General features: G+C 42.8%; 1 protein-coding gene across 2 annotated transcripts in view; it reads left to right on the top strand.

The window, feature by feature from the left end:
• Positions 1-8,073: 8,073 nt before the first annotated feature.
• The window catches only part of RBBP6 (RB binding protein 6, ubiquitin ligase), a 34,229-nt gene continuing 21,299 nt past the window's right edge, over positions 8,074-21,003 (top strand). Inside the window, exons 1-3 of one of the 2 annotated variants that reach the window (XM_061599162.1) lie at positions 8,074-8,837; positions 14,587-14,686; positions 18,001-18,037. In XM_061599162.1, the coding sequence (XP_061455146.1) occupies positions 8,672-8,837; positions 14,587-14,686; positions 18,001-18,037 (303 nt within the window). In that variant the 5' untranslated portion in view covers positions 8,074-8,671. The remainder of the gene's footprint in view (positions 8,838-14,586; positions 14,687-18,000; positions 18,038-21,003) is intronic. The other variant, XM_061599163.1, reaches the window with a different exon arrangement.

Raw genomic sequence — 21,003 nt, 5'->3', positions numbered from 1 at the left:
TGTGTTAGCTTCACGCAAGACCCTTAAAACACACTTGCGAAAGGGGAGGGATCTTTTACTTGAGTCAACTGGTGCCAGCCTCGGTGTGTGTCTAACAGGAGTCTGGGATCCTGGAATTCAGACCCACAAGTAGAAATAATTTTGAATGCTGAAGCACCAGGGTGGGGAAAGGACACCCAATTACATACTAAACCATGTGGTACAGTTATAGAACACAAATCCGCTGGTACCTCTCCTCTCGCCTCCTATCCTGCAGCATTCACAACTCCAAAGTGGAGAACAAATTCTCAGAAGAGAACGCGCAAGAGGGAGCGAGAGAACACTTTGGTGACCAGAGGAGAGAGAAAGCGATGAGAGCAGGCCCTCGGGATGGATCCAGGAGACAGGAAAGATTAATAGTTTTACCTGTTCAGCACTCAAAGGAGTTCTTGCAGCTGTAAATGAAATAGTGATTGTGTGTGTGAGAGAGAGGGGGGGGGGATGAAGCCAGAACCAGCAGTGTGGGCCAGGAATTCTACACCTCACCTTTTTGTGCAGTTTTCAGCTGCTAGACTCATGAGCTCTGCCTGTGGTTGCTCTGAGTTAGGAATGCAGCTAGGCACTAGAATCCTTCACCCTGCAGCTTCCTGGTCTGGTACGCTGACAGGGTGTGGTATGTCCCTGTGAAGAGTCCAGCACAGAGAGAAAGCCCCCATGGGCCAGAGCTTGTCTTCTTTTCTAGGAGTTTGGTATCACAGGAAGGCTTGGGAGAGGGGCAGGGTTTACTCTACTAGTTACTTTCCTTTCAGGATTGGGGAGGTGTCCTCAGTTCAAATTTACCTTTGGGATTGAGGTTATTGGGGTTGCTATCATCCTCAGGCAGGGCGTTTGTATGCGGACCCTGACCAGGAGTGTTTTTGGAAAGTGCGGTGTTATCTTATTGATTGCATTATAGGTGGATTCTGTCTTTGGCAAGAGGAAGTCCCGCATGAGGAGCTGATTGGATTTCATGCTGAGGAATTTTGTTTAGCCAGGTCTTAGCAGTTCCTCTACTGTAGCCATCCAAGAATAATACCTGTACTGAAGCCATTAGAGAGTCAGGCCGACTAGACAGCAAGGCAACCTAGCCCTGGGACTCATGTCAATATATGCGGGGGGGGGATCCGAACATGCCTCACTGGTCTCTGCAGTTTGTCTCACAGTCCACTGTCTGGAAACTAAGAGTGGCCTGCCATGTTACAGTTCTTAGTCTTACCCTTCCGCCTTCTCCAAGATATTGTTGCACACACTCCAGTCTCTGAGTGGTGCGAGACTTCTAGGGGTTCCAGCACTTACCCAGCGTTTGGTTTCCTTGGAATGAAGGTTACTGGAGACTGTGATGTCTTCAGGATATATGGTTTTATTTACAGATATATACAACCTGAGTGTAAGATGGAAGCACTTACAGCATTGACCCTGTTAATTGGGAGTACCCAATGCCATAGCTTTGGATTCAGCATAGAGCGCAAGTCAGGGCTCTATGTCTTCGCAGCTCCAAACCAGGCTACCAAGTCGGACTAGCCATCACAAGCCAGTTGTTCCTATGGCAACACATCTGTTCTTGACCAACCCTTTAAGCATGTAAACAGGGCATTTAACAGGTCTAGCTAGGCCCACTGAGTTAACAAAAAAACTGGCATGGTGAACTCTTTAGTCATGCAGATAGGATTCTTGACAAGCTTGTCCAGAGCCAGTTCCCTTAACAAAGGAACTGGCTTGACCAGTTCAGCAGGTTCCCTCTCCTACAAATTCCATCCTTACAGATACAGAGAGCCAGTGTGGTGTAGTGATTAAGGTGTTGGGTTACGACCTGGAAGACCACGGTTCGAATCCCCACATAGCCATGAAGCTCACTGGGTGACCTTGGGCCAGTCACTGCCTGTCAGCCTCATGAAAACCCTATTCATAGGGTCGCCATAAGTCGGAATTGACTTGAAGGAAGTACATTTACAGATACAGAACGACAGGCCTAGAGGGGAGCCAAAGACCACCCCCAAAATCCTATAACAATATTTTTAAAAATTAGGTTTCATTTTTATTTTGAGAGAAAAACTGAGTATCAACACAGTGAAGCATAAAAATAAAAACATGAACGGAATATAAAAATAAATATAGTCATCAATAAAGAGTAAAGATACATCAACAGCACATGAAGCAGAAATCCACAAGTCTTGAAACTAGGCTAGCAAACAAACCTAAGTTCCTTTAAAGGTGTCTTCACTAAACATTATGAAAATGTTAAGCTATCAAACCTACAGAGTACATTGTGTAATACTGGGAAAACCCTATGGTTAGGTATATTCAAAACACTGCAAAACAGGGTTTATATCTGGTAATCAGGATTGTCCACAGAAATATTTCGGGTGGGGGAGGCTATGTGTTGTTACTACCGGTCATTGTCAACCCACTGCAGCCACCATTATCTTTAGGTTCCAGGAGGGCAAGCATCCCCTCCCCCCCCCGGACACCCTTGCTGATAATTACTTATTTCTGTTGCTACATTCAATAAAAAGGCTCCAATATATTATGGATTTATCCTGTCATTGTCTTTTTTCTTTAAATCTAATATAATGAGTAATTTTCACCATTAAGCTGGCCACTGGGCACACCTTCACTGTTACCTTTCCTGTTAGTGACATCATACAGATCCATAGATATCTACAATGCTAAATGCATTTTTGTATATTTGCATTTGCATATCTGCAAATAGCACTTAAATGAAAATACATTATATTACTATAACGTTAAATACAATGATCCTTTTAAAAACACTCACACATAGAACCTTCAGCATCATAGTAATTTTCCCCCATCAGCAGATTTGCCTTAAGAACTAAATAACTCTTAAAAATTAATGAAAGTAATTTCAGAATAGCACTTAAATTAATAGCCGTCTTCAGTGCAAATTAAATAATTGATTAAAAAAAATCAGGGTGTTTTAAAAAAACAGACACTTTTTTTAAAAAATGACAAAAAGAAAGTACATCTTCACATAGTGCACAGTTAAAACTTTGGATTTCAATCCCACAAGAGGTAGTGACAGCCACCAACTTGGGTGTCTTTAAAAAGAGGATTGGATATATTAATGGAGGATTAGGCTATCAGTGGCTACAAGCCTCTATTCTCTCTCCATGGTCAGAGGTGGTATGCTTCTGATTGAATACCAGTTGTTGGAAACTGCAGGAGGAGGAAAGAGTTGTTTTTGCTCTTGGATCCTGCCTGCAGGCTGTCAGGCTTAGGTGGGCAACACAGCCAGTTCCAGACAAGACCGTTAGGAGTTAAAGACACAGTGAAGCTGGTAATTGACAGCACTTGGCAGAAACCCCCAAGGTCAGGCTGCAGCTGTAACTGATAAGTGAAGCAGCAATACAAAGGCTTCAATGAGCACACAGAGGTGTGGGGGTAATAGGAAAGCATTATAGAGTTGGTTGGTGAGCAAGAGGCGGAGCACGGTGTGAAAACAGTAAAGTTTTGTTTTCTTAAAGACTTGGCTGATGGTCTATTATTTCGGTCGGCGACTGGCACTGATAAGCAAGCTAAAATGCTACTGGACTCTACTGGTTATACTGGTAAATTGGTGCTGCACTCTACAAGGGTTATGGGCCCAGTTCCAAACCAGTAACACCCAGTTAAAACCAGTGAGCAAGCTTGTGCTATGCCGGACAAGTGAAGGAAGCTGAGCCGGAGAGCTGGTGAGCTGTGGGAGAGCGGCAAAGCAGAGATAGAGAACCGTGTTGCCTGGAAACCAAAGTGATAAGAGGTCTGCAAGAATGACTGGAGTAACTTTGGCTGGCATTCCACTGGAACGTCTCTCTGAACGAAATTACTCATGCTGGTGGCTGCGGATGCAAGCCTATCTAAACAGAGAAGATTTATGGAAGGTAATTGACCAACAATCCCCCTCCGTTCCACCACCTGCTGAATGGCTACACTTGGATGAAAGAGCGAAGTCATTAATTATCTTGGCTGTTGGAGACTCGCAACTACTGCTTCTAAGAGGTAAAGAAACTGCTAAAGAAATGTGGACTGCTTTAAGAGCATATTATGTTCAAGAAACAGCTAGCAGTAGAATAAGTCTTGTGAGAAAACTATACAGAATGCAGCTAACTGACGAAGTAACTATGTCAGAACACTTAATGAACATTACAAGCCTGTTTGTAGAATTACAAGAAAGGGGAGTGGAACACTCTGAAATGCAGCAGATCTATATCACTCTTTCAACACTTAATGACTCTTGGAATCCTGTTATCAGTGCACTTGAAGCGATGCCCGATTCTGGACTTTCGTTTCGATATGTTGCAGACAAACTAAAGCAAGAGTGGGAGAGAAGAAAAGAAACAAAACAAAGGCAAGAGGGACGGAACGAAAGGAGTGAAAGAAAAGAAAAGACTGAGATAAAGACTTTTGGGACTAAAGCTTGTTACAACTGTGGCTCCTTGCATCATTTAAGGCGGGACTGTGACTTACTGAGAAGGAGGAGGGATGGAAGAAAACCCTCACACGTGCAGTTGGTGAGTGCAAAGACAAAGAATGAAAAAGACTTTGTTAACAGAGACAATCGTTTGTGGGTCCTGGACTCAGGTTCCACCCATTCACTGATAAAAGATAAAAGTCTATTTAAAACAATGGTGCCAGCTAATGAAGACGTGAGTTTAGCTGATGGCACTAAACAACAGGTGATGGGTAAGGGTACTGTACAGTTATGTGCTTTACAAACAATAATGACAAATGTTTTATTTGTGCCTAATTTAACTAACAACATTCTGTCAGTTTCAAAACTATTGCAAATGAATTATAGTGTGTTATTTAGTAACAAGAAATGTGAAATAATGAAAAGGGGAAAGGTGTGCCTAAAAGGATATTATAAGGAAGGCATGTTCTATGTAAATGTAAACCCTGCAGTACAAGCCTCACTAGTAACGCATAAGAAAACACATGATAGATGTATCCATGAATGGCACCGAAGGCTGGGGCATGTAAATTATGAGACTGTGAAAAAGGCAGAGCAATTCAGTGCTGATGTACAACTAAAAGACTGCAAGCAATACATGCAGTGTGAAGTATGTCAGCAGACAAAGGCCACTGTAGCTCCAATTAACAAAGTAGCTGAAAGAAATACAGATAAGCCTTATCAGACAATACATGTTGATTTAGCGGGACCATTTCCCAAAACAAAAGGTGGTGCTAAATATTTTCTCGTGATTGTTGACGATTTTTCAAGATTTTGTCATGTAAAGTTATTGAAAACAAAAGATGAGGCTGCAGAGCAATTAAAACGTTTTCTAAACAGAGTAGAAGTGCAGCATGGTACACAGGTGCAACAGATTAGATCTGACCAGGGCGGGGAGTTCACAGGAAAGTCCCTGGAAGAATATTTTGAAAAGAAAGGAATAAATCATGCTGTAACCGCCCCGTTTTCTCCACATCAGAACAGGACAGCAGAAAGGAAAAACAAAACATTGCAGGATGCAATGAGAGCAATGTTATAGGATTCAGGCCTTGATCAATCTTTCTGGGGAGAAAGTTTAATGTATGCTGCTTATATTCAAAACAGAGTACTGCATAGAACTATTGCCATGTCACCATATGAACTGTTGTACAAAAGAAAGCCCAGACTACTACACATACTGAAATTTGGTTCCCCATGCTGGGTGCATGTTCCCAAGGGAAAGAGAAAGGGAAAATTGGCTCCCAGAGCGAAAAAGGGATATGTGTTGGGGTTTCAACATGTGAATTACCACGTGTGGGTTCCACAGGATGGTAGTGTAACACTCAGCAGGAGTGTTAGAACACAAGAACAAGACTCAGAGAACCACAAAACATATGTAAATCTAGATTGCAGTGACACAAATGGCATAAATGCAACAGAGCCTGCTCAACAAATAAAACAGGAAAGGGAAGAAACAAAACAGGAGATAGAGACAAGCAGCTCTGCTTCCAGTAGCAGTGCATCAAGCACAGACATAGATACAGAACAGGAACAAGAAACAGAAACATTAAGGAGGTCAACAAGACAAAACAAAGGGAAACCTCCAGAACGTTTCCAAATATCAGCCGTACAGGGTGAGACAAACAATGAGGAAAACAAACAGTGCAAAGTAATAACAGACAGTGATACTCTGTTCATAAATAGCATAAGAGAATGAATGGCAAAGTATGCTCAAGAAGGTGACAGTGACTGTGCATATATGTGTTAAATGTGTAAAGAATGTAGAAAAGTGAAAAATGCCTGAAGACTGTACAAAGTAAAAAGCAAATGTATGTAACAAAGGAAATGTATAATTGTACTGTGAAAAAATGTAAAATTGTAACTTGAAATGTCTGTCTGGAAGGTGGGGGCTGTCAGGCTTAGGTGGGCAACACAGCCAGTTCCAGACAAGACCGTTAGGAGTTAAAGACACAGTGAAGCTGGTAATTGACAGCACTTGGCAGAAACCCCCAAGGTCAGGCTGCAGCTGTAACTGATAAGTGAAGCAGCAATACAAAGGCTTCAATGAGCACACAGAGGTGTGGGGGTAATAGGAAAGCATTATAGAGTTGGTTGGTGAGCAAGAGACCGAGCACGGTGTGAAAACAGTAAAGTTTTGTTTTCTTAAAGACTTGGCTGATGGTCTATTATTTCGGTCGGCGACTGGCACTGATAAGCAAGCTAAAATGCTGCTGGACTCTACTGGTTATACTGGTAAATTGGTGCTGCACTCTACACAGGCTTCCCATTGAAATTTGGTTGGCCACTAATTTGTAAGAAAAGGATGCTGGACTAGATGGGCCACTGGCCTGATCCAGCAGCCTCTTTTTGGGTTCTTAGGTTCAGCTGAATCATCCATTCTCCGCATGCGTAGCCATAGCTATTGCGGCTGGAACATGTAATTGTTGTTATGTGCCTTCAAGTCAATTTCAACTTATGGCGACCCTATGAATCAGCAACCTCCAAGAGCATCTGTCATGAACCACCCTGTTCAGATCTTGTATGTTCAGGTCTGTGGCTTCCTTTATGGAATCAATCCATCTCTTGTTGGCCTTCCTCTTTTTCTACTCCCTTCTGTTTTCCCCAGCATTATTGTCTTTTCCATTGAATCAAGTCTTCTCATTTTGTGTCCAAAGTATGATAACCTCATTTTCATCATGTTAGCTTCTAATGATCATTCTGGTTTAATTTCTGGTTTATTCTGAACATAATGAGATATATACATAGAAAAAATAGAGTAGCCTGGGTCGTGTGGAAAATTGGTTGCAATTCTGTGATTGGTCAGTGCGAGGCAGCTTCCTATGTTGGATGCGGAATATAGTTGCCCTATCTAAATGAATGCATCATAGAGGACTGATTAGTGAACAACAGCCAGTTTGTTGAACTTTATTTGCAATATTTGAAACAGTAAACATCTGGACAATATTCAGTTTTTTCTCTTTATTGAAAAGATTTGCTCTTCTTTAATTAAAAAAAAGAACTTTTTTGGCTTCCTTGTTTCTCAGAGCTTCCTTCCCCCCTCCTCCTGCCATGTTTTTAGTTGTCGTCTTATTTTGATTTGGTAGGTTTGTTACATGAACAGATTTTTCTGTACGTGAATTCTACTGAATGAATGTGCATTGTTTATTTCAGTCACAGTCCAATAAAACGTATACCGCATATGCTGCGCTGAGGTGTTTGTCTCAGAATAGGGAAATATATTCCATATTCTTCCGTAAAGGGGGATATAGTCTATCCTAGCTCAGCTATATAGAAAGCTGTTTTGTGAAGGGTTCTTTTCTTTAAAAAGCAGGTATAATTAATACTGTCCTAAAATATACATTGGACTGAAAAAAAATGCGGGGGGCGAAATAAAACGGGACCTGTGAAAGCAGCAGCAACAACAACAACAATAATAATAGCAACAACAACTGCTGCAGCTGCAGTGGCCCTCTTAAACCAGCCCCTCTCTCTTCGCGCGCCCCCTCCGCTCGGCTGCCCTCCTGGCCTGCGCCTTTAAGAGGGAGGAGCCCCGGGCAGGCCACACGGTGGCGAGAGGGCGGGGCGGGACGGCGCAGGAAAGGAAAAGCAGCTTCTTCCGCGGCCGCTCCTCCCCTTTTTTCCCCTTTGTCATAATGCGCAGGGTCACGTGAGGCCGAAGGTGGCGCACTGTGACGCATGCGCAGACGCGGAGGCGGAGGAGGCGGTGCTTGTGCGTGAAGCGGCCGTTCCCCTTTCCGCGCGCCCCTCCTTCCTCCCTCTGCAGCCCCTGCAGCCGCTGGCCGGGAAACCCCGGAGCGGAGCCTCAGAAGCAGAGCCGTGAGGAGAAGAAGGAGGAGGAAGAAGAGGAGGAAGAAGCGGCGCAGGGAGGCCCCGCCGGGCCCGGCTGAGGAGAAGCGAAGCAAGGGAAGAAGGAAGGAGGGAGCAGGAGATCAGGAGGCGCCGCCGCCGCCATGATGGAGGCCCGGCCGGCCCAGCGCAGCGCCTGACGGGAGCCGCCACTGAGGGCCATGGCGGGCCGGGGCGGCCTCTGAGGAGAAACCAAGGCGAGGAGGAGGACGACGGAGGAGCAGCAGCAGGAGCGCCGCCGCCGCCGCCTCGCGGGAGGACGCCCCTCGCCGCCGCTCCCTCGCCCGCCAGCCCGCCCGGCCTCCGCGGCCTACCTCGGCGCCGCCGCCGCCGCCCCTCCAGCGCCCCTCCAGCGCCATGTCCTGCGTGCACTACAAGTTCTCCTCGAAGCTGAACTATGACACGGTTACCTTCGACGGGCTCCACATCTCGCTGTGCGACCTCAAGCGCCAGATCATGGGCCGCGAGAAGCTCAAGGCGGGCGACTGCGACCTCCAGATCACCAACGCCCAGACCAAAGAAGGTGAGCGGGGGGCCAGGGAGGGAGGGAGGGAGGGAGGGGGTCGCGCGCGCTCCGTTTCCCTCCCTCGCGGGGGTCGCGTCCGCTTCGCTTCTCTGCTGCTCCCCCCCCCCAGGTCCCTGCGCGCAAAGAACTTGCATGGCCTAAAATGGGGAATGTTTTTCTGTGCGGGGGAGGTGCTCGCTCTAGTTGTGACTGTAATTGTATTTAGTACTTCTCTTATTAAATTTATATCCCGCCCTTCCAGTAGGAGCCCAGGGCAGCAAACAAGAACACTAGGAACACTCTGAAACATCTTAAAAACAGACTTCAAAACATATTAAAGCATAACAGTTTTAACAACAGCTTTTTAAAATGAGAAGGTTTACAAACATCTTATAAAGCAATTCCAACACGGACACAGACTGGACAAGGTCTCCACTTAAAAGGCTTGTTGAAAGAGGAAGGTCTTCAGTGGGCAACGAATAGATAGCAGAGATGGCGCCTGTCTAATATTTAAGAGGAGGGAATTCCACAGGGTAGGTGCCACCACACTAAAGATCAGCTTCCTATGTTGTGCGGAATGGACTTCCAGATGAGGTGGTTTAAGCTGTTTTAAGCTGTTCTTAATGCTGTGCTTTAGATGGTTGTGACCTGCCTTGGGCCCTTGCAGTGAAGGGCAGATAATACATCTTATGATTAAGAACATAAGAAGAGCCTGCTGGATCAGGCCAGTGGCCCATCTAGTCCAGCATCCTGTCCTCACAGTGGCCAACCAGGTGCCTGGGGGAAGCCCGCAAGCAGGACCCAAGTGCAAGAACACTCTCTCCTCCTGAGGTTTCCGGCAACTGGTTTTCTGAAGCATGCTTCCTTTGCCTAGGGTGGCAGAGCACAGCCATCATGGCCAGTAGCCATTGATAGCCCTGTCCTCCATGAATTTGTCTAATCTTCTTTTAAAGCCATCCAAGCTGGTGGCCATTACTGCATCTTGTGGGAGCAAATTCCATAGTTTAACTATGCACTGAGTAAAGAAGTACTTCCTATGGTTCATCTCCCTTGGTTCTGGAGGAGGGACACAGGATGGAGACACACTGTTGTGTGTGCATGCATGTGTGGATAGATAGTTACAAAAGCATCAAACAGCACTTCACACACGCTTACTCTGGAGATTCTGGCATATATCTGTATAGAGAGGAGGTTTATTACAATGAAGCAGTGTGTAAATTTTGTTAAGTAAAATATAAATATTGAGGGGGAGGGTTGATGATAAGTTCCATCTTTCCTCCAAAGGGTGTGGATCTTTATCTTCGCACTTTAGAAGCTCTGCCTTATAACAAGTCAGGCCATTGGGTCCATCTGGCTCATGGTGTTCTCCAGATATTGCTGGACTACCACTCCAATCTTCCCCAACCATGCTGGCTTGAATTGATGGGAGTTGCAGTCCAGCAACATCTAGAGGGCACTACATTGGCTACCTTGGTCCACATCGTTGGCTTCAAGTTGTTGGGATGAGACCCACTACCATGTCATAGCTTGCTGTAAGATGGGTCACAGTAGCAGCTCTACTAGCATATAGGTATGTGGCAAATAGTTAAGTGTGTCTCCCAAATACATGCTTGGGTTAAAGGGTGGCTCCCAGGTCTGAAATCATTGAAGACTACTGGTCAACAAGCCTTTTAAGTAGAGATCTTTCCCAGTGTGTTTGTTGTTTTATCAGTTGTTGTTTGCCACCCAGGGCTCCTTTGGTTGGAAGGATGGGAATATAAATCTTAATAATAATAATAATAATGGGACTCTCCAGGGTTTTCAGACTGGGGAAATTCCCAGCCCTATGGGACATACTAGGGATTAAACCTGGGACTTTATGCTTTGAGGATTTCTTAGTGAAGCAGTATATAGATCTCGTTGAAAATAAAAAACAATGCAGATGCTCCACTGCTAAGCTAGGAAAAGTGACAGGCCCAAGGTGAAGCAGTGGGCAGCACTTTGAATCTGGGTCTTCCTAGTCCTTGTTAGACACACTCAACCCAGCCTTCCCCAACCTCATGTCCACCAGATGTTTTGGACTACAATTCCCATCAGTCCCAACAAGCACAGGGTCAGGGATGATGGGGGTTGTAATCCAAAACTTCTGGAGGGCATCCACCACTACAGATACCCTTTTTGTTCTTCCCTGTTTGTTCCTCTATTCTGCCCCTTCCCTCCTTTCCAAAAAGAACCATCATGCAATAGTTTGTGTATGTGTGAAGGGCAGCGGTTGGACTGTTTTCCTGCAAGTGGGGAGATCTATTAGCATGGGGATGGTGTCCTTCAGGCTGGGCTGATTTTCTAGTTATCACCACTCCTCCAGTCCCAAGGGTTCATAAAGAATACAACTGCTTATGTAAACAATTTAATATTATACGTAGCACTATGGTACGGTAAAATAAGAGGTGGATCTATGCCTCAAGGACGTGGAGGGGTATGACAAGAAAGAGACAAGGATATGTTCAAAATACTTCAATTACATCGTTGATCAGACTTAGCAACATTTATCTAAGGTAGCCCAGGGTTATAGTACTCTGGCTCCATGATCAGGTTTGCTTAGTGTTACTTCCTGAATTTATTATAGGTGTACTAATGGTAATAGTTATATTGGAGAAACAGTTTAAAACTTGTGCTTTCATCGGTGTTTTGAGATCTTTTCCCATTGCAGTACCAGACTGGTACATACGCACAAATCTTCTACTTCCTGCATCAAGCAGAGGGTTGGACTCCATGGCCTTATAGGCCCCTTCCAACTCTACTGTTCTGTGATTCTCTGAAAATATAATGGACACCTAGAAAAATATTCTAGGTAGGGTGGCTAAATTGGCATTCTACCCATTTCTGATAAGTGCTTGACTTGTATCTGCTCATATTTGAATCAGAAAAGGTTAAATCCATTAACAAGGACCCTCACAGCTTTTTGTTTTGGCTGCTAGAGGTGGCCTGATTAGCCTGTGCCCTGCCTGTAGAAAGCGTCAGTAACAGATGCGTCAAGAGGAAGTGCATGGTAAACAGTGGTTATGGTATGAGCCATTTGCTTCCAGCTTCTGGCGGTTCCAAGATCTCACATATTGCTTAAGCAATTACATCATGGCTCATAACCGTTGGTGGCATACTCATCTCTGAATCTGTAAAATTGTCTGGTGGTATGGCATATGGTGTTATGGCAGAATATATGTCCTGAATTTCTGTATGAATAGAGCGTTTACAGTAGATTTACTGTCTGTGATTTCACTATTGGTACAGTGTAGGGATGCTTTGTAAGAATTTATGTGACCAGCAGAGAATGGGTAGGGGTGTTCTGTAATGGTTAGGTCAGGGATAAGGAACTTTTGACCTCCTGGTGTTGTAGAACTCCCATGAGCTCCAGCCAGCATAGTCAGTGGCCAGGGATGATGGGAACTGTAGTCCAGCAGTCCAGCAACATCTGGAGGAAATAGATTCACCATTTTTGGTTTATGATAGCCTAGGTTGAATAAATGGGATAGCATCAGTTTCCTTGTTCATGGTGTGGCCTTATGGATGGTAACTTTGATAATGCCAGGACCCCTTTAGAAAGTTGGCTAAATGTGAATTTTTAGGAAAATACAAGTCTCTTGGGCAGCGCTGAGGGTTTTACAGAAGCCTCTCATACACATGGCATTGTGTGGAAGAGAGAACATTCGCTTTGCATGTTTGTCTGTTGTGTCTCTGAGGCAAGTCTCTGAGTTTATTGTGCGTAGGTCTGGTTTCTCAGGCTTGATCTTGGGGAGTTATGGACGTGTTAAAAAAAGGTGGTGGAAAATGTTGAAATAATGTTGCAAAGGAATTGGTGGCCAAAGGCTCCAAACCAAATACTGAAAATGGCATACACCCCACTGAGAGGGTTTTGTTTAAATGTAGGTTAGATTTGCTGGGTTTGAATTAGGCAATTGGATTAATGCTTTATTAGGCACCAAGGATATGTAGTTCATCTGTGAAGATGGTATCCAGAAGGGCATTCTAGGGGAAAATGGCTATTTCACAGTCACCCTCTTGGTCCTCATTCTTCTCTCCCCCTGCTCTCTGCATGAGTACAATTATGCAATTTCAGTGTTAATTCCTGAAAAGTGTGTACTTGGTTCAAGCAGAGAGCATAGACAGACTATTGGGGACAATAAGACCATCTTACTAAGATGAAAACTAAATGGGAAGTGAAGTATAGCAAGTCATGATACGGACACAGACATTTATTTCCTTGAGAGAATAATGCATTGGATTCCTTTTTTTGTTAAGCTTATGGAAAAAGCTGTTTGAGCTATCTAAAGTTTAAAAAACAACCGCTTCGTTCTTTGGGAAATTCAGAGGTGTTTCATCGTGCTTTTCATTCTGATGCTCTTTTCTGGGGAATTCAGAGACGTTACATCATACCTGTCATCTTAAAGCTCTTTTAACTGTTCACTTTCCAGGAGTTACTGTTAGTTTTTTATGCCCAAGCCTATGGGGGAAGAATCCTCGCAAGGTGTGTTTAAAAACATCCACCTTGACATGACAGTTTTAACAGTGCCCAGATTTGGTATGTGAGGTTTAGTTGTAAGCATCCGTCCTGACTATGGGTGCTATGCATAAAATGCTTCCACTAGCACAAGGATTGCTGCTTGCACAATGGAACTTGCCCTTTTTCTTCCCTTAGCATGCACCCCCTGCAGCCTCCCTAAATCTGCTCCGCAGGGTTGGGGAAGGTTTAGGGTGCACACAAGGGGCCGAAGGGCAAATTCTGTTACACAGCTGAAAAGTGCTTGTGCTAGTGGGAGTACTTCGCTGGATGCCTCCCTGTATAGCTGTGTATTATTCATTTTTTGATTGCGTGCTTTCTTGAGAAATTAGGGTAACTTCAGTGTATGGGGGGTTGGGTGGCTTAAATATTTTTTAACAGAAGAAATACATGCATTCCAAATACCAAACTTGTGTGATGCTTATTAACCCATCCTGTTCTTTGCAACTGTACACCATGGAAAAATAACATTTTGGTTATACAATTGTGGCTGAAAGAGGTGGAAACCGTTTATTTATTAAATTTATATCCCACCCTTCCTCCAAGTAGGAGCCCAGGGTGGCAAACAAAAACACACTAATTGTAGATATTTCCAAATGACAACTGAATTCAAGGTGCAGGTAGAAGTTGGGGCTGGCAAAATTACCACTTCATGTCATTCTGATGTGGTAGCTGCCCTGTCTGCTTTCCTGAGAACACTTTACAAATGGACTATAGATCCAGAGTTAGGCTGCAATCCTATTTGCTCTTAGCCCAGGAGTAAGTCCTACTGGATTTAGTGCAGCTTACTTTTTAGTAGACATATATAAGACTGCAGACAAGGGGTGCATCCCCAGTGCACTATGAAATGCCAGACTACTCTGTACCCACTGTAAATATGATAGTGAAACATTTTCTACTATTGTTAAGTAGCTTCCTTATGAAGTCCTTATTCTGGAGAAGAGTACCCACATGCACACTTAATTTTACTCAGGAAACTGTCAAATGCAGGGTCCATTTAGAGTTTTCAGACAATCGCTAAGATGTTAAATAATGTTCTGTCATCTTGTATTTCTAGCCAGTCTCCTAATAAATTACAATGGGGTAAGTATGAGCAACCCCACATAGTTACTAGCACTGAAAAGCCCTGGAGTTTGGGGGCCTCTTTTGAAAAAAAAAATCCAGATTCCTCCCTCACCCCCACACTTTTTTTATTCTTAACCAAGCATGCATGCCTTTTATCCCCTTTTCCAGAGTATACTGATGATAATGCCCTGATTCCCAAGAACTCATCTGTTATTGTCAGAAGAATCCCTATTGGTGGAGTAAAATGTACAAGCAAAACATATGTCATGTAAGTCTCTGGTTTTTCTTCTAAGTACTTAAATAAGCATCTGGATTCTAGCTATACTACCTACAAGTTTAACGATGCAAGAAACACAGCTTAATGCAGCTCTCTTGCATCAGAAGCATGTATGCAAATTCATTTAGTGATACTTGACCATGCTGGCAGGTGTAAGCTGCAGGGTTTCATTTCAGTCTTTGGCAGTTAGTTGCTAGTTGTTCTCCTGATGAAGTTACTCTCTCTAGTAGAAATCGGGGTGTGGGAGGTAGCTGACATAAGTAGCAGAGCTGCAGTTGCTGAGACTTTGTCAGAACCCACTGTACACATTCCTGTGAGTAGGTTAAGCATATCCAGCTTCTAGTCTGTAGTCAGCCCGTGTCAATGGATCCATGTGCATTTTGATAGGCCTAGTAATGCTTTAAAATTATACAGTGGTAAATGTAGAATTGCACCATATCAATTCCAGTTGAATTGTTTTTTTTACATCCTGTACTGTAACTGGGTCACTTGAAGTAGGTTTTTCCTTTCCAGTTAATAGACAGTTAATACTTGTGTTTCTGCAGTCTTGGAATTGGGGAAATAAACTTGGATTGAAATCCTGAGTGTGTGGGGTATAGACTGATTCTTGAAGTAGGTGGTCAATAGATCTGATCTTGAATGACTTCTGGAGATGTAATTCTATTTCGATCGGCTTTTGGAGGTTAGGGGTTAAATTGTAAAAGGAGTTGTTTTTAATACATAATTCTGGTTTGTCCAAACTTCTAGTAGGTATTTTTTCTATTCCAGTCATCAGTTGTTAACTCTTTCAGGATTAGCCAGCACGGGAATTAAAATTTATTAAAATAGACAATATTGGGCTTAAATGAAGAAAACAAATTTCTACAGAATGGGGAGAGGAACCATTATATGAGTTAGGGCTTGTCTACAGATTGCTTAATGAGGTCAGCACTCTACATGTGAGCAAGAGTTTTTGGATACAAGACTCATTCCTAGTGGGCTGTTGGGAGGGGATTTTGGGTGGGGGGAGACAAGAGCAGTAGAGGTTAGACCAGGGAGGATTCTGGTGGGTTGTGCCCCTGAAGGCCATGCTTTACATCTTTCAGTAGTGTTCTGGACCTCTTGCATATTGGAGAGGTAGTTCATGAAACTCCTCAGTCCTTAATAGCATAACATCTGAAGCATGTATGAGTTATGTGTGAGACAAAGAGAAATATAAAGAAGTGCTGGTCCCAGGTTTGCTACTTGGCAGCTGAACCATACTCTTCCCCGTTACTGACATTCATAGGTGCAATAGGTTGGCATTAAAGGATATTGTGCTGCAGATGTGAGCATTGCCTTGTTGCTTTAAAGTCAAGCGAATATTGGTGATTCCCACCGGTCTTTCCAAGAGCGTTCTTCACGGTGAAGGCATTGTACATCTGTGGGGTAAAACTTAACATAAACTATCCTCGGGAATTCTTGAGGATAGTGCCAGCCCAAGATATTTGCTGCCAGAAGCAGAGTTCAGGTGCCCTCCTACCTCTGTTAGGGACAACACTAAAATGTCTTGTTGCACAATTCAGACACTTAATGCCTGCCTTCGTTTTCCCCTCCTCTCCCCCCTCCCCCGGTGCAGTCCTGAAGCCCCTACTACAGAAGCATTCTTCTTATTCAACGAAGCTCCCCTGATGTAATTTTCTCTTGCAGGCTGTTCTCTGGTGTACGGCCCAGCTGCCTGCTGTATTTACACTTGCATAGCCCAGAGCTCAATTCCTGGGTCTCTGCTTCCCCATAACAATGGAAGTTGTGTTAATACTACACATTAAAACCCTGTGTAGTTTCAACTTACATGTGCCTGTGGTCTTTGTTTTGTACCACCAAAGACTGAGAGGAGCGCTCTTTCCCCAGTAATATACATTGACAACAACCTTAGAAATGAGATTTACAACAAAATAGCAAGATTTGAAAAATAGAGGATTTTTTTGAAATATCAAGTTGCTTTTATCTTGGATTTCTAGCTGCTATTGATTAACCTATGACAAGCATGGAAGGCATCTGCTGTAATGTTTGAACCCTAGAGGAATATGTGTTAAGCCCTGTTCAGGCATTGGCCTTCAGCTTGCACGCACTCTCCTTCACAGCTGTGAGGAGGTCAGTAACTTATAGAATTGGAAGGGGCCTATAAGGCCATCGAGTCCAACCCCCTACTCAATACAGGAATCCAAATCAAAGCATTCCCGACAGGTGGCTGTCCAGCTGCCTCTTGAATGCCTCCAGTGTTGGAGAGTTTCAGGTGTTAAACAAAGTCTAACTACCTGTGACATTCCAACTTGCAACTGGAGTTAGTTTAAACATTGTTCATGAAAAGCTATCCATTTCAAATCCTGCCTTGTTATCCCTAACCATAGTTTAACCACAGGCTCCCAAGCTAGGATGTCATGAGCAGAAGCTTCCAGTCACTCACAGCTATGAAAGAGGAGGAAGAGAAGGGGGGGGGGAATACAAGCCTGACACTCACCACGTGATGATTCACCTAGCAGGAAACCAGAGCTTCCCATTACGTCTGGCTTGAGCCTAAGTGTTGTTATTGTACGACACTAAGTCAATAAACAATGCTTCCGTGTTCAATTCAGCAAGCCCCCCCCCCAAAAAAGTGGCATTTCTTTGGTTTGGTGTAGAAATAAGCTGCTCAAATGTTCTTAAAGCAATTTGGATGGTTTTTTTTTTAAAAAAAATTCATATACTGCCATTGATATCTACATGAAATTGATAATTAGAAGTACATGTTAGACATCTCAACCACAAATCAGGATTCTCCACTAGCTGCCTATTTTTCAAAGCTCCATACTTGATGCCCCTCTCAATAGCTGTGGGATTCTGCTGTATTTAGTGTACCAACAATTTCTTAGAAAATATAACATTCTAAATGTAAAATAATTCAAGGCTTATTTACTCAGAGTTGGTTTAAAATAAGGTCTTTTTTCTTTATCACAGAACTCATAAGTTATACAGAACCCTAGAAACTCCTCTCAGGTGATGTTTTTGACAACTACTACCACCTTAGTCAGTGTTGGGTTCTCTCCAAGCCAAATTGACCACCTTGTTCACAATTTGGGGATTTGGCTTCTCTGTATGAGTATTTGCATGTTCAGTCTCATGAAATGGGTACTTGTCACAGAAATGTTATATTTCTGCAGGTCAGAGCCTTGATTATCTTAGTTTTTCAGGCATAATCATGTCTACATACTATATACACTCTTGGTATCCATTGTATGGTGGCAGCTTTTGCTGTTTTGTTCTATATGCCATCGCTGTTTTTCTGACACTCTGTTTTCTCTTTTTAGAAGTCGAAATGATCCAGTGAGTGGACCTTCAAAAGCAGTATGTAAAAACACAATCTCACACTTTTTTCTTCTACACATTCTGCTTAATTTTTAAAAAGTAATGTAGCAATAAACTACTTTTCTAAATATTAATTTACATTAATTTCCCACAGAGAACCATTGTAAATACATTGTATTTTGAATCAGTATAGTAAAATGAGCAATGCAGATCATTTTAATGTGAATATTGACACTTGTGCCAAGTGACACACTGTATTGCATATTGAATGCTAGATTATTTCCTGTATGACTTTGTGTTGTACAGTTAATGTATGATCGTTTATAGATCATGTAAGTTAAGGGTTTCACTGCTGAACGTGATTGCCTTGTTCAACATCTGTGTGTCTCTAGTTAGTAGCTATATGTTTGTATAGGTTGTTGAGTGCCTTTTGTTTTCTTGAAATAAAAACATTTGGAGTGTATCTTTTTTTGCCACTATAACATTGTATCACTTAGGTTTTGTTCTTAGCATTTTCTTTCATGGTTTTTGAAAATATTGTCAAAAGCCGAATTATTAAACTTATTTTTATTCTTTTAACTTGGGGTTCAGACACATATTGAAACATCAAGAGCAGTTTTGTACAGCTAAAAATGTCCACTGTCATACACAAATGTTTTCACATGACTTCCATGAGCAGAAAAACTCCTAGAACAAGAACTGCTATCCAAAGTTCCTGTACGCCGTGCATGGTTCCATTTTCCTATGAGCAAACACATAACTTAAATGAGTTGCAGTAGTTAACATATAGGAGACATATTTAGGCATAACAACCCATTTGTCGTACCAACTTTTTTAGAAGCCCTCCCAATAGAGGATAAATTTCCCTTGTTTCCTTTCTCCTTCACCGGGCAAATTCCCTGATTTTCCATTAGATAATCTCTTGAATTGGATAACTGTAATGAGCCCTTCTATAGCATACCATTGTTCATGTACAATTACATTGCTAGCATTTTTCTTCCATTCCAATGTATTAATTTTAGCCAGTAGTAACACACATTCTGTTCAGTTTGCTTAATTTAAGATATTGCAGACATAGTCTAATTAGTATTCAGAATTTCAGCTTGGCAAGCTTATGTGTCCTTATTGAGTGTAGCTAGTTTACTTTTTACAAGAATGGAGCAAGTGGTCTCCTAATGTTATTGAATGGGTTTACTGGTCTTGGTGACCAGTGAGAATATTGATGAAATCATGAATAATTGAAAAATATGTTTTGTCTTTGTGTGGCCTTTAAAATGTTAAAACCAAAGGCTACATTTGACAATTTGTCATACATGTTTTAAAACTGTTTCCAATTTATAGTGATCCAGTAACTGTAATACGTAATATAGTGGATTTATGTAAGCCACATTTATCTAATTCTTATTTCATGAGCAGTCCTTTTCTTTGCTAGCATGTATAAAAACACAACTATATTCATAAATAAAGTTCAACATTCATTTAGAATATTGTGTTCCCTGGCATGTCTATTATACATGTGAGTAGCTCTTGTAGACTGATCAAATGATTTTAAGATGTACTTTTTAAAGCTGCCTTGCAAACAGGTCCACAAAATTTACTAGCTCATAAACCTTTATACACACATACCAGCATTGTAAGTTATTTGCACTCTAAAATGGAGGTGATGGGTGTACCTCTTTGCAAAGCCTCCCTGTCTAGGCACCTGGAGACAGTTACTGCTTGCTGACCTGGAGTGTAGCTGTTTAAAGCTAGGATAGACCACTTCTCTGTTCTGCTTGACTCATGTGCTATGCTGCCTTAGCCAGACGTCAAGTGAGAACTCAAAAAGAAAATTATTTTTGGGGTCGGTATTTCCAGCTCTGTTACTATTACTATAGGAAAGTTTGTCTAGATGGTGGGTGGAAGACTTCAGTGCCCCCGTGTGATCTGTGACCCAAAAGGGCCAAACTCTGGAGCCTGATGATCTCCCACACACATAGGATGGGATGGGAATAGCTCTCTGTTGCCCTTGAGATGTGCACAGCTTCCACCTTTTGCAAAAGGCCAGTGTAGCATGAGGGAGATCCCTACCTCTACATTCCTAAAAGTCAGGAGGAAAGAAGGATCTGTGGTGATCATGGATCATGCCTGGGTAGTGAGCAGAGCCCAAATCAATGGTTACTGGCTCTTGGCTTGTCTGCCTTCTCTTTTTATTCTGATGTCCTTTGCTCTATTACTGCTCAAACACAAATAATGTGCTTCTCTTTGGGTATATCACTAAACTTCAACAAAGCTTTCTTTGCCTGATTTGATTTCTCCCAATAAGCATTTTAAGCCATGCAGTTGTAGCTGTGACCGTAGATAGTTTTAGATTCTCAAGGTGTTTCCTTTTCTCTCTGTCTCTCCTTTTCCTCCCCCTTCCCAGACCAGTTTCTCTTGATAACAAGCTAGAAATGGTTTTTAATAGCAAGACACTGTTCCTCAATGGCAGGTGAATGGGGAGGGTGTGTGTGTGTGTGTGTGTGTCATAGGGCTACATTACTTTTCTTCCAGCAGTACTGCAGATAGGATTGCCTTGTCTCTACATATGCATTATCAACTATAAAATGTGTGAATCATTGATGTATGGATCTCTTCTGCAGTCTGATCTCTTGAGTCAGTCTTAAGAAAATCCCAAGCACCCAGTCATTCTGAGAGCTAGAAATCTGACATCAATCACGTACAGGGACGGACCTAACATGGTTCTTGGTGCACAGGCACTGAAGTTCTTAATTCTGTGTCACTCTAGAGACCATTTTAGGACATGGATCTGACTGCGAGTGTGGAGTGAGAATCTGTTTTGTGGCTGTGGAAACGAATAGGTAATTCTGTAGTGAACTCCAAAAGGGGGCTGACAGAAATCTCAACTAGAATTGAAAACTTTTAAGAGCAAAGTGTGTAGCATTAAAACAGACAGGACACCTAAATTCATTTGCTTGTGGTACTTTGCAGGCCCAGGATACAGTGCTAGTCCCTTTCCTCTTTTC

This window comes from Rhineura floridana, chromosome 17, assembly GCF_030035675.1.
Source record: "Rhineura floridana isolate rRhiFlo1 chromosome 17, rRhiFlo1.hap2, whole genome shotgun sequence".
Classification (NCBI taxonomy): Eukaryota; Metazoa; Chordata; class Lepidosauria; order Squamata; family Rhineuridae; genus Rhineura; species Rhineura floridana.
Note: the sequence above shows the minus strand (reverse complement) of the source record. Positions and strands in the feature narration are given on the sequence as shown.